At 45.7% G+C, this 13,837-nt stretch overlaps 1 protein-coding gene across 1 annotated transcript in view; it reads left to right on the top strand.

The window, feature by feature from the left end:
- Nucleotides 1-12,478, top strand: part of LOC128711342 (protein still life, isoform SIF type 1) — a 92,288-nt gene extending 79,810 nt beyond the window's left edge. The window contains exons 17-30 of the mRNA XM_053806211.1: nt 35-221; nt 300-414; nt 500-651; nt 798-1,111; nt 1,185-1,379; nt 1,456-1,564; nt 1,658-1,975; nt 2,141-2,298; nt 2,398-2,585; nt 3,574-3,745; nt 3,824-4,010; nt 4,096-4,246; nt 4,345-4,448; nt 12,399-12,478. Coding sequence (XP_053662186.1) covers nt 35-221; nt 300-414; nt 500-651; nt 798-1,111; nt 1,185-1,379; nt 1,456-1,564; nt 1,658-1,975; nt 2,141-2,298; nt 2,398-2,585; nt 3,574-3,745; nt 3,824-4,010; nt 4,096-4,246; nt 4,345-4,448; nt 12,399-12,478 — 2,430 coding nt within the window. The remainder of the gene's footprint in view (nt 1-34; nt 222-299; nt 415-499; nt 652-797; nt 1,112-1,184; nt 1,380-1,455; nt 1,565-1,657; nt 1,976-2,140; nt 2,299-2,397; nt 2,586-3,573; nt 3,746-3,823; nt 4,011-4,095; nt 4,247-4,344; nt 4,449-12,398) is intronic.
- Nucleotides 12,479-13,837: the final 1,359 nt, after the last annotated feature.

Below are 13,837 nucleotides of genomic sequence, written 5' to 3' on the forward strand. Positions count from 1 at the left end.
CCAACGTTCTATTTCCCATTTTTCTCCCTTTCAGCTACACACCCATGAGGTAGTGGAAGTGTGCGCAAAAATTTTATATCAAGTAGAACTACAACGAACAACGCTCGAGCAAATGTGGGGTTTCTCGGTGGAGGCGGAACTGATCGAGAACGCTGACCGGCAGGACGAGCTCTGCTGCTACGTGAGCCGCGTCGAGGACAAGAGCGTTGCCATGCAGAACGGTACGTAGCAGAACGTTGCACGCGCTGTCTAACGATGCACTCACGAACCTGTCTTATCGTTCCGATCGACTTCTTTAGGTGTCATTAAAGGTGATGAAATAATTGTGATAAACGGTGCAATCGTTTCCGACCTGGACATGATGTACTTGGAAAGTGTGCTTCAGGAAGAACAAGCCTTATGCATGATGATGAGGTAAATGCTGCTGCTTATTCTATTCTCCTTTTTTTCGGCAACCTGATTGTGTGGTGTCTGTACAAACGAACTTTTATCTCGCCAGATCTTCCCGCACGGAACCACCGGATCTCGTCGGCATCATGCGCTCTACCGATGATATTATCGAATCGTTGGTGTGTCCTCCACCACCATCGGACCCACCGGTTATCAGCGAGGAGATGATATCAGGCCTAATCGTTCCCGCACCTGGTTGGCGTAAGTATCGATCGCATAACGATTGTATTGCATTTTATGCCGTTCCTGCCTCGCTTGACGTTGTGCCGTGTTAAATATACGCCAAATCACATACCTACCTGTGTTCTTCTGTCAAATGACGTTCAAAGGACGTTCGTGTATTGCAGGCAAAGAGGTCTACTCGCCCGAGGTCGAAAGCTCCCCAGCACCTTCCTCCAACGATCCGCACCTGTCAGCGATGGACCGCTCGAAACCATCATCGCGCACCAGCAGCTTCGAGATTGAGAATCTGCTCAAGTCAGCTGAACAGGTAACCGGGTTCTGCCGGTCACCGCAGGAGACACGCAAATCTAGCCCAACCGGTTCGGTCGCATCATCCGTGTCGAACGTCATGCTGACCCCATCACGGCAGCTAACCGATGCCGAGAAGCTTCGCAAGGTTATTCTCGAGCTGGTTGATACCGAGAAATCGTACGTTAAGGTGAGTCTTCTTGAAGGAACAACATTCTTTCTTGCTGAATTCCTCATAATTGTTTGCTTTTGCAATAAAATAGCACCTGAACAACCTGCTCGAGTACTATCTGGAGCCGCTGAAACGTGAAACATTCCTATCGAATGCCGAAATTACTGCACTGTTCGGCAATATCCAAGAGATTGTTACATTCCAGCGTCAGTTCTTGAACAACCTCGAAGAAGCGCTTGATCTCGAGCCAGACTTCCACCAGCTGGAGCACCCTAGTCAGTTTAAGGTAAGGCAGATGTTCACGCTCATAAATGTATTGGGCAGTCTTTAATTGTTACTACATTTATAACCCTTTCCAACAGAATGTACTGTTTGCAATCGGATCTGCATTTTTGTATTACGTCAACCACTTTAAGCTATACTCTTCCTTCTGTGCCAGTCACAGCAAGGCACAGAAAGTTCTGCATCCAAGTAAGTTTCCGAGCCTCAACTTGCTAAAATGCACGATTAAGCGCTATCGGCTCCATTTTTTTTGCATAACACCCGCCATCTCTTCCATCGCAGATGAAGGCAATCAAGCACTGCAGGAGTTCTTGGCCGCAAGAAACCCTAAGCAACAGCACAGCAGCACTCTGGAGTCATTCCTCATCAAACCGATACAGCGCATTCTCAAGTACCCGCTGCTACTGCAACAGCTTCGCAACCTCACCGACCCGAATGCGGCCGAGCATCTGCATCTGGTCGAGGCACTCAAAGGCATGGAGAAGGTGGCGGAACACATTAACGAAATGCAGCGCATCCACGAAGAGTACGGTGCGATCTTCGATCATCTCTTCCGCCAGCACCAGAAGTCCTGCAAGCAACCGATCGATCTCAGCCCTGGTAGTATGGACACAAACTGTCCCCACAATTAACCATTCCCAACCATTGGCTTTCGTTCGCAGTTTATGTGTTTTTTGCTTTCGTCAAAATTTCCAACCTTCACTTTCTGTTTGGCACTATAACAGATCTACAATTTTGCCCTCTCTTACCCACCAAACGACCTAGGTGATCTGCTCTACTATGGTGGCGTCGAGTGGCTCAATATCAGTGACTTCCTCGGCAAGATCAAGAAGGGTCTCGAGCTGCACGCCATGTGCTTCGTCTTCAAGTCGGCTGTCGTGTTCCTGTGCAAGGAGCGTTTGCGTCAGAAGAAAAAACTCATGGTACGGTTCCACAATATTCACTATCGGTGGGGGGATAATGTTTACAACATGCCCAAAAACTAACTTAAACTTATGCGAAATCTCTTCATTTCCACGCAGGGGGTTTCGAGCAAGAATGCCACGAACGAGGTGGAGATCATCCGCTATCAGGTGCTGATACCGGTCACCGAGGTACAGGTAAGGGCTTCCTCCGCCAAGGACATGGACTCACACTTCCTCTGGGAGCTGATACATCTACGATCCCAGCTGCAACGCCGATCGGAGAAAGTTTACGTACTATCGAACAGGTAAAGCACTTTCTTAATCTCCACCAGCGCACTGCAGCCCCTTACAAAGAGTTGCGGAAAGTTGCTCATTCGATGGAGGGAAAGTTTTCAATCACACATTCAATCAGGCTGAACGAAACCCCGTACCGTAACATGGACGAAAAACAATCTCAGCGTCTCGCCGGCTAAAAGCGAGCTTTTTTTTTCTATCCACAACGAAGACAAACACGTACACATATGCACTTAAGCTGCTGGTACATACTCCGAACCGAACCAAGTGCACGGAATAACAGAAATCTATTAATTTAAATCGGATTACGATGCACCTCGTCCTGCGACTGTACGCAGCAGCGAAGGTAAGGTTTCTTAACCGGTCCCTTTCCATCGCCTCCAAGGACACAATCGTACACTCTATTGCAAAATTTTCTATCATCGGTTGGAAAAGTTTTCAATCCAGTTGTACGATGTTTTTCTTCGCTGTAAACTCGCCAAGAAGAAAAGTGATCCAATGCCGCTGCTTGCCAAGATCGATGCATTACATGGAATTTTCCTTTCCTATCGTACCCTTATTTTTGCGGTTTAGTAGGGAAGCTTTTTAAGCTAACGTAATAGCTATCGAACGGAACGATGAGAGAAGAAAACAACTTCAGTCCACTATTTTCCTTCTCGCCGGGTACGTCGTCGTAGTAATTGACATTCGTTGCCCGATTCACCTCAACCTTATTTCATCTCGGTCCTGATGAAAAACACAAACCCGAAGAAGGTCGTGAAGCGACAGTGCAACGATTGTTTCGCTCGTCACGGTTGGAATTGGTTGGGGTGTGGTTTCGTTTTTGCTTCTACCAAGATGTTGCGGGATTTTAAAGAAAACGGAAATACTTTACCGTACATACCGTTTACGTACTGACCTAACTTCCTTCCATCGAATGAACGTTCAACATTCCAGCATGTTTGCTATTGCTTATCCGGAATTTATTTATTCAATCTACGGCCACCGTCCCATCCACAGCACCGCCGAGTTTCGTAACGCGTTCCTCAAGACAATCCGACAGATCATACGGGAAAGCGTTCGCAATATGTCGATACCGTCGCTCAAGAGTATGGGCGGCAGTACGAACTCGATGACGGGCGTCGGAAATTCCTCCGGAAATTCGCAAACTCTCGAACGACCGAAGCAGCAGGTTTGTTTCGCAACTTTCAACGTCCTCGTGCCGACGTGTAAAGTTTTATCGTAACTTTTGCTCTCCGTTTGCCTGCAGCCACAGATCATGCAGGGCTCCCAGACGCTTGGCAAGCCGAAGAAATCCAAGATCAATCAGCGTCACTCGTCTGGAAATATCGACTACGATAACACGACCTCGGGCAGCCAGGAAGCGGATGATCCACCGGTACCACAGTACAGTGGTCAGTTCCGTATGCGCAGCAAGACGGTGGGCGATGTCGGAGGTAAGACGACCAGCACCAACGAATGTGCAGAATGTGGCTAATGGGTTTCTTTTGGTCTAACTTCTGGTTCGCCTCTTCCTTCCAGAGCAAGTTGCTGCATGCAGACGAAACATGAGCGAGCGTGAGCAGGAAAAACCGGACCCCGGTACCAAATCGGAAGGGGAGGATGATTCGCAGCAGGGCACGGTTAAGCCGAAATCGTCCCTAGGCAAAACACCGAATCATCTAACGCTGAGGTAAGTGTTTTATCTCACCAACGGTTCGAAAACTTTACTTCGGAACTAATGTGATGAACCCTTTTTCGACTTCTGTTTTTATGGCCGTAAATGCACAGCACCACCTCTACGCTATCTGTGGGCAGCACCGGCAGCCAGGCGCGCCTGATACAGTCTTCACATCCGCCGGCCACCTACCATCCGGTACTGATGAAGGATCTAGGTAAGCGACTTTCTCCCAGTAGCGATAAGAGTGTTGTAGAGATGTTTGAACCGACGAATGGCCCAAGTGCCACCGAGAAGCGACCGAACCAAACCGACCAAGCGGACAATGCGATGGATAAGCATCTCAAGAACCTCAATCTCGACAGCCTGATAGAGACGGACATAGTAGAGTACATGGAGAATCTTAAGGAAAAGCATCTAGAAAGCGAACAGACCGTGCAGGGTAGTGACAGCACAGCTCCAACACACACCGGTAGTGTTACACCAGCAGTAGTTGCCTCACCGCCACCACTAGCACGCTCACCACCGACCTCCGACACTGCTGGTACAGCATCACAACAGACACTACAGACAGCCCATACACAGCACACAACCACAATAACATCTCCACCCCAGAACTCCTACATTCCATCCCCGAACAAATCCCACCCCGACGATCCGCAATCGTTGAAGACCGAATCCACCGACATGCCAGTCGCCAATCGTCAGCACGACATGTCGTCCAGTTCCGGGTCGGGCAAAAGCGATGACAGCTGCTCGGAACACACGGGTGAGAAACCGTCATCCACGGGCGCAACGAAGGAGCGGCTTAGCTCTTCCGAGGGTGACGGTGGTTCCCATCCGGAGCAGCGCTACATGCTGAGTGCATCATCGGCGAACTCGTCGCCTGATGGTACGCTCAGTCCGAAGCTGGAGAAAACCAAGTCACCCAAGCGCATGAAGTCAGTAGAGCGCGAAAAGAGCCCTATACGTATCATAAAGATTAAGTCCCCGCGCAATAGTATCGACATCGAACGACACGTGCGTATCGAGAAGAGCCCGGACCGGGCGAGACGTGCTTCCAGCCCAAGTGCTGCTGTTGCTGCTGCTGCTGCTGCGGGCAGCGGTGGTGCTGCTGCTACTACTACCGGCAAGAAGGCATCCGAGGGCGGTATACTAAAGAAGAAGCAACCGAACGGTGGCGCTATCGTCGGTGGAATACTGAAGCGTTCGTCCAGTCCGTCCGTCGGTAGCAAACCGTCGGAAAGTTCGGACAGTACCGCATCGAAAACGGACGCCAACTTGTCTTCCGACTATGAGCAATATCAAACCGCGACCGGTAATCGGTGCTATCTCTCGCTGTCCACCGAGTACCTTGGCGTCGAGAAGGACTATCCACATATCTATCAGAATACCCGCGAAGAGAAGGTTCGCCGGGCGAAGCGAAGTGCGTCCGTCGGAAGTACCGAACGGATGCGCTCGATCGAGGGTTACGAATCTTCCTGTGGGTACTCGCCCAACACTAGCTTTGACGCTTCCTCCGTGGAGGGTAGCAAAAAGCGCTACAGTATCTCCTCTGAGCGTTCCAACAATGATTACCGAAAGTCGTACAGTCGCTCTAGCTCTCCCCTCAACGTGTACAGCCGCGATGTGTCCCCGAGCCGTTGCTATGCCCGTGGTCTCTCACCACAGACCTCCCTGACGCGAGGACTTTCGCTATCGCCCCAATCTTCATTCAAGGGAATTTCTCCCCAGAGTTCGTTCAGCAGAGGTCCTTCGCCGCAGCGTGGCTATAATAGCCGTGGTCCATCTCCACAGCGTTCCGGCCACACAAGCCGTGGCGCTTCGCCGATGCGTGGTGGCTACTATCGGGGAAGTACATCACCACACAGCTACGGGCGTGGCTTGTCGCCACAGCAGAGTTACAGTAGTCGAGGTCCTTCACCGACCCGCGGTAGCTATCCCCGTGGATTGTCTCCCCAGCGTCGAGGCAGTCGCAATTACTCACCGCCAAAAGATCACCACCGCGGTGGAGTTTCTCCCCAACGGTTCTACAGCCGTGTACCGTCACCCGAGCGACACTATGAACGTCCGCGCGGTCCGATCCCCATTCCGAAAAGTCACAGCCGGGGTGCCTCACCGCAGCGTACGTACCGGTTAACGCCCTCGCGCTCCATAGACAGTTCCTCGTTTCTGGATTACGATCAAAATCCGAACCTGCACTACGCTCGTATCGAGCATGATCGGCGCGCCTACCAGCAGCAGCACCAGCAGCAACTTCAACAGCAACACCAACATCATATGCAGCAGCAGCAGTACGCTTCCCAGTCGCACGCTTCTTGTATGGAGTGCATCATGCAGGACATGAAGCCTCCATAGCAAAAAGCCCGCGCGCGGCAGAGCCGTGCGCGGAAGAAATCGTCCCGGGCCAGACTGTACCATCAGGCAAGCTTCGACAAATCACCCTCGTTCGATCACGATGAAATTCACGTTTAAGCTCGTGCTTTTGTTGTTACATTAATGGTGCTTACCGTTCAAACCCGGAAATGATACCAAAGGCAAACGAATGGAACATAACAACCCGGAAACTGGTTGGCACATCAAGAGCAATATAAACACTTCACACACAAAAAATCCACACAAAGCGGCTCAATCAATCCCTTCTGTTCCATCCACAATAACCGCGGCACCCCAAAGTAAACTCCCCCTATGGCTTTGTAGCAGTAAAATCAAAAACTTAAATTAATCAAAACAGTAACCACGAGAGTGAGTGAATGCACCGGGTGCACTCCCGGTAGCAAAACAACCGTTCAAAACAATCGCACAGCAAGAAAAGAAATAGTTGATATACAATTACCACATATATTAATATCCAAACTACGGTCGGCAGCAACCAGACCGATACATTAACCTCAACACGTAGCGAGCAATAAGTACAGCAGAAGTGAAGCGATGTAATCAAAACACTGTCACTAAATCAAACCACTAGCCTTGCATGCTAGCTTCGCTGGATTCGGTATCATTTCAACCGAAAGTCGCGGTGGTGTTGTCATGATATCCTCCTTCCGTTACGTTACCACCTGACCGGGGCACGTTGAAGCGAGTCATTCAAATTTGTTTCAAAAGTGACACTAAGTTTCACACTACGCGTCCCAACTTTAGCACATTGTAATGTCCCTTCCGCCCTGGAACGAGTGGACCAACTTTCGGGCTCGCTGTACATTAGGGGCTGGCAAGACCCAAAACCAGAAAAGGGGTTAAATATTCAAATTTGCAACAAGTAAACTACTCCATTTCGCGCCTTTTGCGCTTTGCGTGTCGGTGAACAATCTGTTTTGCCATTCCCTCAGCAAACATCATTTCCGGCCTCTTGTCTACAGTCCGCACATGGATAGGTTAGCTATGCGAAAGCTATGCCACACCTGCCCCATCTGCTGGTGCTGCACGTTAACCCCCGGGTCGGGTAATACGATTCCGAAATCAAATTACCGGCAAACCGCAACCTTGCTCATCGGGTAGAGCTTCTTGCTGTTGCAAAACCTTCGGTAGCCGGTGCCGTTGCCAGAGTATGGCGTGAGAAAATCGAATGACCACGGAAACGAAACTTCGCCCCGGTTACTGGGGCTGCAGGAATTCAATTACGGGCTGCAACGAAACCGCAACCGTGCCCCATCGACTGTCGACGATTGACTCTTGTAGGTCGTCTGTGTCGGTGCTCCGGCTCTTCTCCATATTTGACAAATACCCCGAATCAAGTCGCCCTGCTCCTTGTCCAGGGAAAAACACAAATGTGTGTTTCGGGATGATCCCGTTGTTTAATGTTGTGTTTAAGCTCCCCGACTCCCACCCTACACTCACATCCTTGATCCTTGATTCGAACTAACGAAACAAACGAAGGACAACCGGATAGGCGAAGGTAGTACTGCTGTAGGAAAAATCCGACGACTCATACACGTATACGTGCCGATATATACACACACACACACACATGTACACACCATATGTAATCGCAACAGAATACAAGTGCAGCCCGCGTTAACCAAAAGTATCTCATAATCAAGTACTACCGCTAGTTACGGCATCGTAAAAGCATATACCACAATCTTATTCGTAGTGTGAAAGTTTCCCCCTTCCTGAGATGTACTGCAATAGTGCTGCAAGTCAATATGAAATCAATGTAACCGAAGCAACCAACCCAAAAACTAACAAAAGCAAAGCGAAACGTACACACAATATCTAGGGAAAAGGATGTTAGCAAAACCAATATTCATACTAATATAAATATACATACACAAGGTAACAATTGTAATACAGGTGAGTTTATACAAGATAACGAAGTGTAACAGAACATACCGCGCTCTTATAGCCCAATAACCGTGTTAACGTAGGACGTAGTAACCGCAAGAAGGTAACATCAATATTAAACAAAAACAAAACAATATACTTAACATATTCGAACAATAATAGTCAACGTTGTGTAGGTCGGAACATAAAACAGAAAGCAACAGCAAAATTCCTCCTTCCCCGAAAGGATTCCCGGATGGCCGGAAGGAATTGATGCACGAGTGTGGGAGCGGACCTTACCGTCTGATGTGACAATGATGTGATTTTCAAGATACTTCTTTTCAGTTCCACCAACATGATCCTTCGATACCCTTTTTTGGGTCACATATATTACATATAGAGAATGGGGTGGGGCCCAAAGATAACACCGCCACTAAGCGACATGTTTGCTGTAGAGTGGAGTGGCGATGGTGACCGATTAGTGAGAGGCGTTCAGTCACCGGGCGTACGAGAAAATGTTGTGATTTTGTGCCAATTATCTTATAAGCCAGGGCGATACATTCCGATACATTGATTACCGGTATTTGATATGATAAAGCGATTTTAATACTACCGCGACGGCAACGTAACGCGCCTGCTAATTTGCCGATGTTGTTGCGCATTTTCCGGTGCAGTAACACATTGCACCTGACACGTAACCTTAGTTTAGGGGCTATAGTTTATTCTACTCTTTCCAAACATTGCTCTCGGGTGCCCATTCGTCTGTTAGGAATCGTTAGTAAACAATTATCTTACAACTTTATATAGTCAAAACAAACGTTCCGTTCATGGACGAATGATGGTTGTTGTTGCAAGACTTTAGTAGAAACCCAAACAGCAGTAAACAATATGACAATCGGTTAAAGAACGCGTGGCCAGCTTCGGTGTGCGTGTTCGTTCGTTGGTAGGCTGTTCAAGTGCCACAGAAGGAAACGCGTCACCCATCCGTAACGGTGCACTTTACTTACAGCGTTACAGCGTTTTGCGTTACTTAAGTTATAACGCACCGTACTATAATCGTAATTGTTATGACCCATTGGTAGATTTTTGTATGTGGAATTGATTTCTAGATTTAATTACTTTTTCTCATTGTAATATCGACTCTAGCGAAACTTAAAAAAAAACATGGCGCCTGAAACGGATGACAGTAATGGGGCCGGATTATCGTTAATGATAGTTAAATAAATAAGAAACAGCGAAAAACAGCGTTTTATAAACGTACTCCTTACTACATTAAGACATCGTAACGCAAGTTAGATAGACATTTTAACCGATATGTTCACTAATTCCGCTGATCCGTTGTAACACCATTTCACCCCAAAAACGAAACGATTTCGCCGACTTAAGCTTTCAAGCACCAGCTCCTGTAAACGGAAATTTTAAGCCAAAAACAATTGCACTGAATATTCTTAACTCGGATATGAATCACTATATATGTAGCCAAAGGAAGACAAAAAAACAACCGTTTAACACTTTAAAAGCAAATATATCTTACGAGAATTCTATTTTTCTACAATGCATCTTTTATCGCTTGGACGGTTAGAGCGCGTGGTCGTCAGAGTCGGAGAGGCAGTTAGATGAAAGCTAGCTAGAATTTTTAAAACGAAAGCATGGAATTAAATTACCACATTTGTTACACACTTTTCGCATGGCTCGATTAGTACCGAACGGCCCTCCGGAGTCACATAACCGGAGGATTGACAGGATGTTTAGTTAGGCACGAGAGTTTTTCATATTGCTGTTAGACTATTTTTGCTTTTAGTCAACTAAGTACGAACTATCGGACGGAAACAGAGGCACGCAACGCGCGTATGTTAACATTTTGTCTGTTTTTCTCCCCGTCTTCATCCTATCCGATTGGTACGGAGTCTTTTAAACTGTAGCAACCATTCCAGTATCCAAGTTGAAAGTTGCGCGTGATGCGATTAAAAAAAATCAAGACATATATTTTACAGTAACATCTGCATGCTGTTGCAATAGTGCATGCATGCGATCCACACAGTTCCATGACAATGACAGGAAGGACAAATTACACACGCACACACACCTACATACATACCAATAAACATGAACGATACAGCAATATGCTAATGATGCGATATGAGACTAATGCAGCTGCACACGGTTGACGTAACAAACTAAACAACAACATTAGGAAAAAGTAGTTTAAAAACATATATAAGAAAGCATAAACCGATACCCACAGCCTTACATGCAGCGCTTTGCTGTTTGGAACCGAACGACTGTTATTTGCCGAACTAGAAAATCACTCAAACATTCCCCTGGTAACTTAGCTATTAGCAGTGTAGTGTATACGTGGCGAATGTACCCTGACTGACAGCTTTGCAGCAGTAGTCCTCCTAGCAATTGTCAAACCCTACCATAACCTCACAACTAGAGAACCCTCCCCCAATCACTGAGCTAACAGCCCCTAATCCGATAAAGCTGAACTAGTGCCGAGGAACGCCATGTAGTGTTGAGTATTTCCACCTGTGCTCTGATGAGGATCAGTTAAGATCATAGACATACTCGTGTTAGTATTTGTGCAAGAAAATTTAGAAGCCAAATAGAAGTAATATCAAAACTGACGTACGAGGGTTCATGCACGAAAGTGTCCGATGGTTAACACACCTGTTTGCGTACCTACCGTTAGCTCCTTCTGGTTCCACTCCAACAGAATCGGCTATACCCTGCTCTACCCCTCAAACCCTTGCTTCACTTGCATCCACTTCATAATTATGCCTTCTTGGCCACGTTTTATTTAATGTGTTACAAGTTCTCCTTTTCATTTTTATGCTCTTCTTGATATATATGTTATTTATTTGGATTTTTCTTATTTGTTTTTATTGTCCTTCTTTATTTGTTGTTGTTGTGTACAGTTCTATATTTACTTCTAGATTTTAGTACAATAGTGCAACTTTTATTAGTATACAATATTGTTGATCTAGAGTGAATCAATACATTACTGTTTTTCCCTTTATTATAAAAAAAACAACAAACTGTATAGCTTAATGAATATCGAACGATTGCTAAATAACTTCTCCATCCCAACATACACACGTTATGTGCAATATAGATCGTAAATCATAGCGACCTTAGAAACGTAGCATATGCAGTGAAATATTTGATGCAGTAAAGTACTTCTTTTGACATTTCACATCAAAACTTAGCAATATAGATCACACCATTTCAAAACTTCCCCCATCAGCAAAGTGTGCGTGTATGTTGTATGCGTGTGTGTGTACAATACTCACTGCTTAGCACCAAGCCACCAAGCAAAACAAGCATACGAGCTGAAGGTGAGCAATGGTTACTTCAATCTTTGCTAAAATTTAGACGCTAAACCTTTTAGCCTTTAGCCCACTGTTCGTTGATTCCCTAATTGTTGCGTCCATTTTACGTTGAATCTGAATTGATCATTCTATCATATTTTTCTTATAACTTGTTTTCACTTTTTCATTTCCCAATTTCTTGTTATCTATACATAACATTCACTCCTCCAACGTGTGCAAATCTTCTATCTTATTGATTGTTTCATGAAATTATCCTGTCACCGACCTTTAACCCCGGACCTTCCTGCCAATATTCTTCTGTAGGTTTTAAGTTAAGTTAGCTGAAATTGGATGAATACAAATTGAAGCAAAAAAATACTAAATTGAACAACACAAAACCAAAAAATAAATCAAACACAGAAAAAGAAGCGAAAGCTACACTGATTTGATAATAATAATAATAAACAAAACAACAGTAATCACTACAAAACAACAATCAAACCAAAATCAAAACCAAAACCCTACTCTTATAAACACAACCATTCGAACAATGTCATTAAATCTGGCCATTTGTTTTTCTTTTTTAATTGTAGGATCCCCGGTGTGGAAGCCTAGAGACATGATTAGTTTAAGTGACGCCCCGTCGACATCACGTAAAGATGAAAGTAAATAAACTTTTCTCGTTACTCAACCCATCTTTCGAAGCAAAACATGCAAAAAAAAAACGCAATGCCCAGTAATCCTCCAAAACAAAACCTCCTATTAAAAGATATCCTTCTTGTCTCCCTTTCCCATTACTACCCTCCTTCATTGCTACTTCCCAGAGATCGGGCTCTAACGTAAGACTCGAATTGTAAACGAGTCTCCATGACAGCACACTGAAAAAAATGGATGCAGCCTTAATCGGTTGGGAATGATAGAGAGCAATAGAAGAATATTGCAGACACCGTCACAGTCGGGGATGCAATTTATAAACGGCTGCAGGAAGTTTTAGGTACAGTGCTGAAGATTGGGCAGTTGTGCAAAGGTTGACATAGGGGCAGAAACAAACAGAAAGAAATAAACGAAGAACTATTGCGTCTCTGGCACGATGCGTGCATGTAGGCATTTTTAAGTACTACAAAGAGCCGAGATCTAAAAGTGAAGGGGCTAAACATCCCGCCAGAGATGCTGCACGTGCCGCAACTGGCATTTGATAGTGTGTTTTCTAACCTATTTGGAGATCATCACTAGACAGAATAGACGTGACGTATTCACAGTGCGCCTAACACCCAACTGAACCCAGCCGCCTTCCTACGTAAACGGTGTCCCTAATAGATACGTCCGTTTCCAGCTACTATTCCTTTCCTAAGACACACGCAAATGCAAAAACAAAAAGCAAAATGTGAACCGATCGACTAACACATTTAAACACCTGACCTAAGGACACTAAGCGCGTCTAAGCACATTACACGCAAGAGAGAAATCAACTGAACAATGCAGACACAGCAATCCAATTACTAGAGGAAGTGAGTCGTTTAAACGAATTCCCATACCTTCCAACGTACGCCAAATCAGTGTGGCACGCTGCTCGACAACCAACGATTGTTAATCACTTCTAAGCGAACCGATAGTGAGATGGTTGAACACCGTTGAGATTTGACCCTGAATCGGGCCAAAATTGTAAAGCCAAAAGTAAAGAAGTAAAAGAGGACAAAAAATAGCATCGAGCAAACCCTATAAAATCCGTAACCGTGTTTGTATTAGCGATAATGGAACGAAAATGAGCAGCGTTGACTAGCAAAAAAACATAGATGAAAGAATTATCTTTGCAAATTGCGATAGAAAAGTATTACTGTTTCACACACACACACACACACACGCGCGGCACTTACAACACACTCTCACAAATCTTCTAACTGACAAAACAAACAATGTAAAGACAAAGAAACAAAACAAAACAAAGGAAACACTAGTAAACATCACACCTAGACAGCAGGCAACATGAAATATACCTTTTCGTTAGCATGACTAACCATAAAACCAGACAACC

Source organism: Anopheles marshallii, chromosome 3 (genome assembly GCF_943734725.1).
Source record: "Anopheles marshallii chromosome 3, idAnoMarsDA_429_01, whole genome shotgun sequence".
Taxonomy (NCBI): Eukaryota; Metazoa; Arthropoda; class Insecta; order Diptera; family Culicidae; genus Anopheles; species Anopheles marshallii.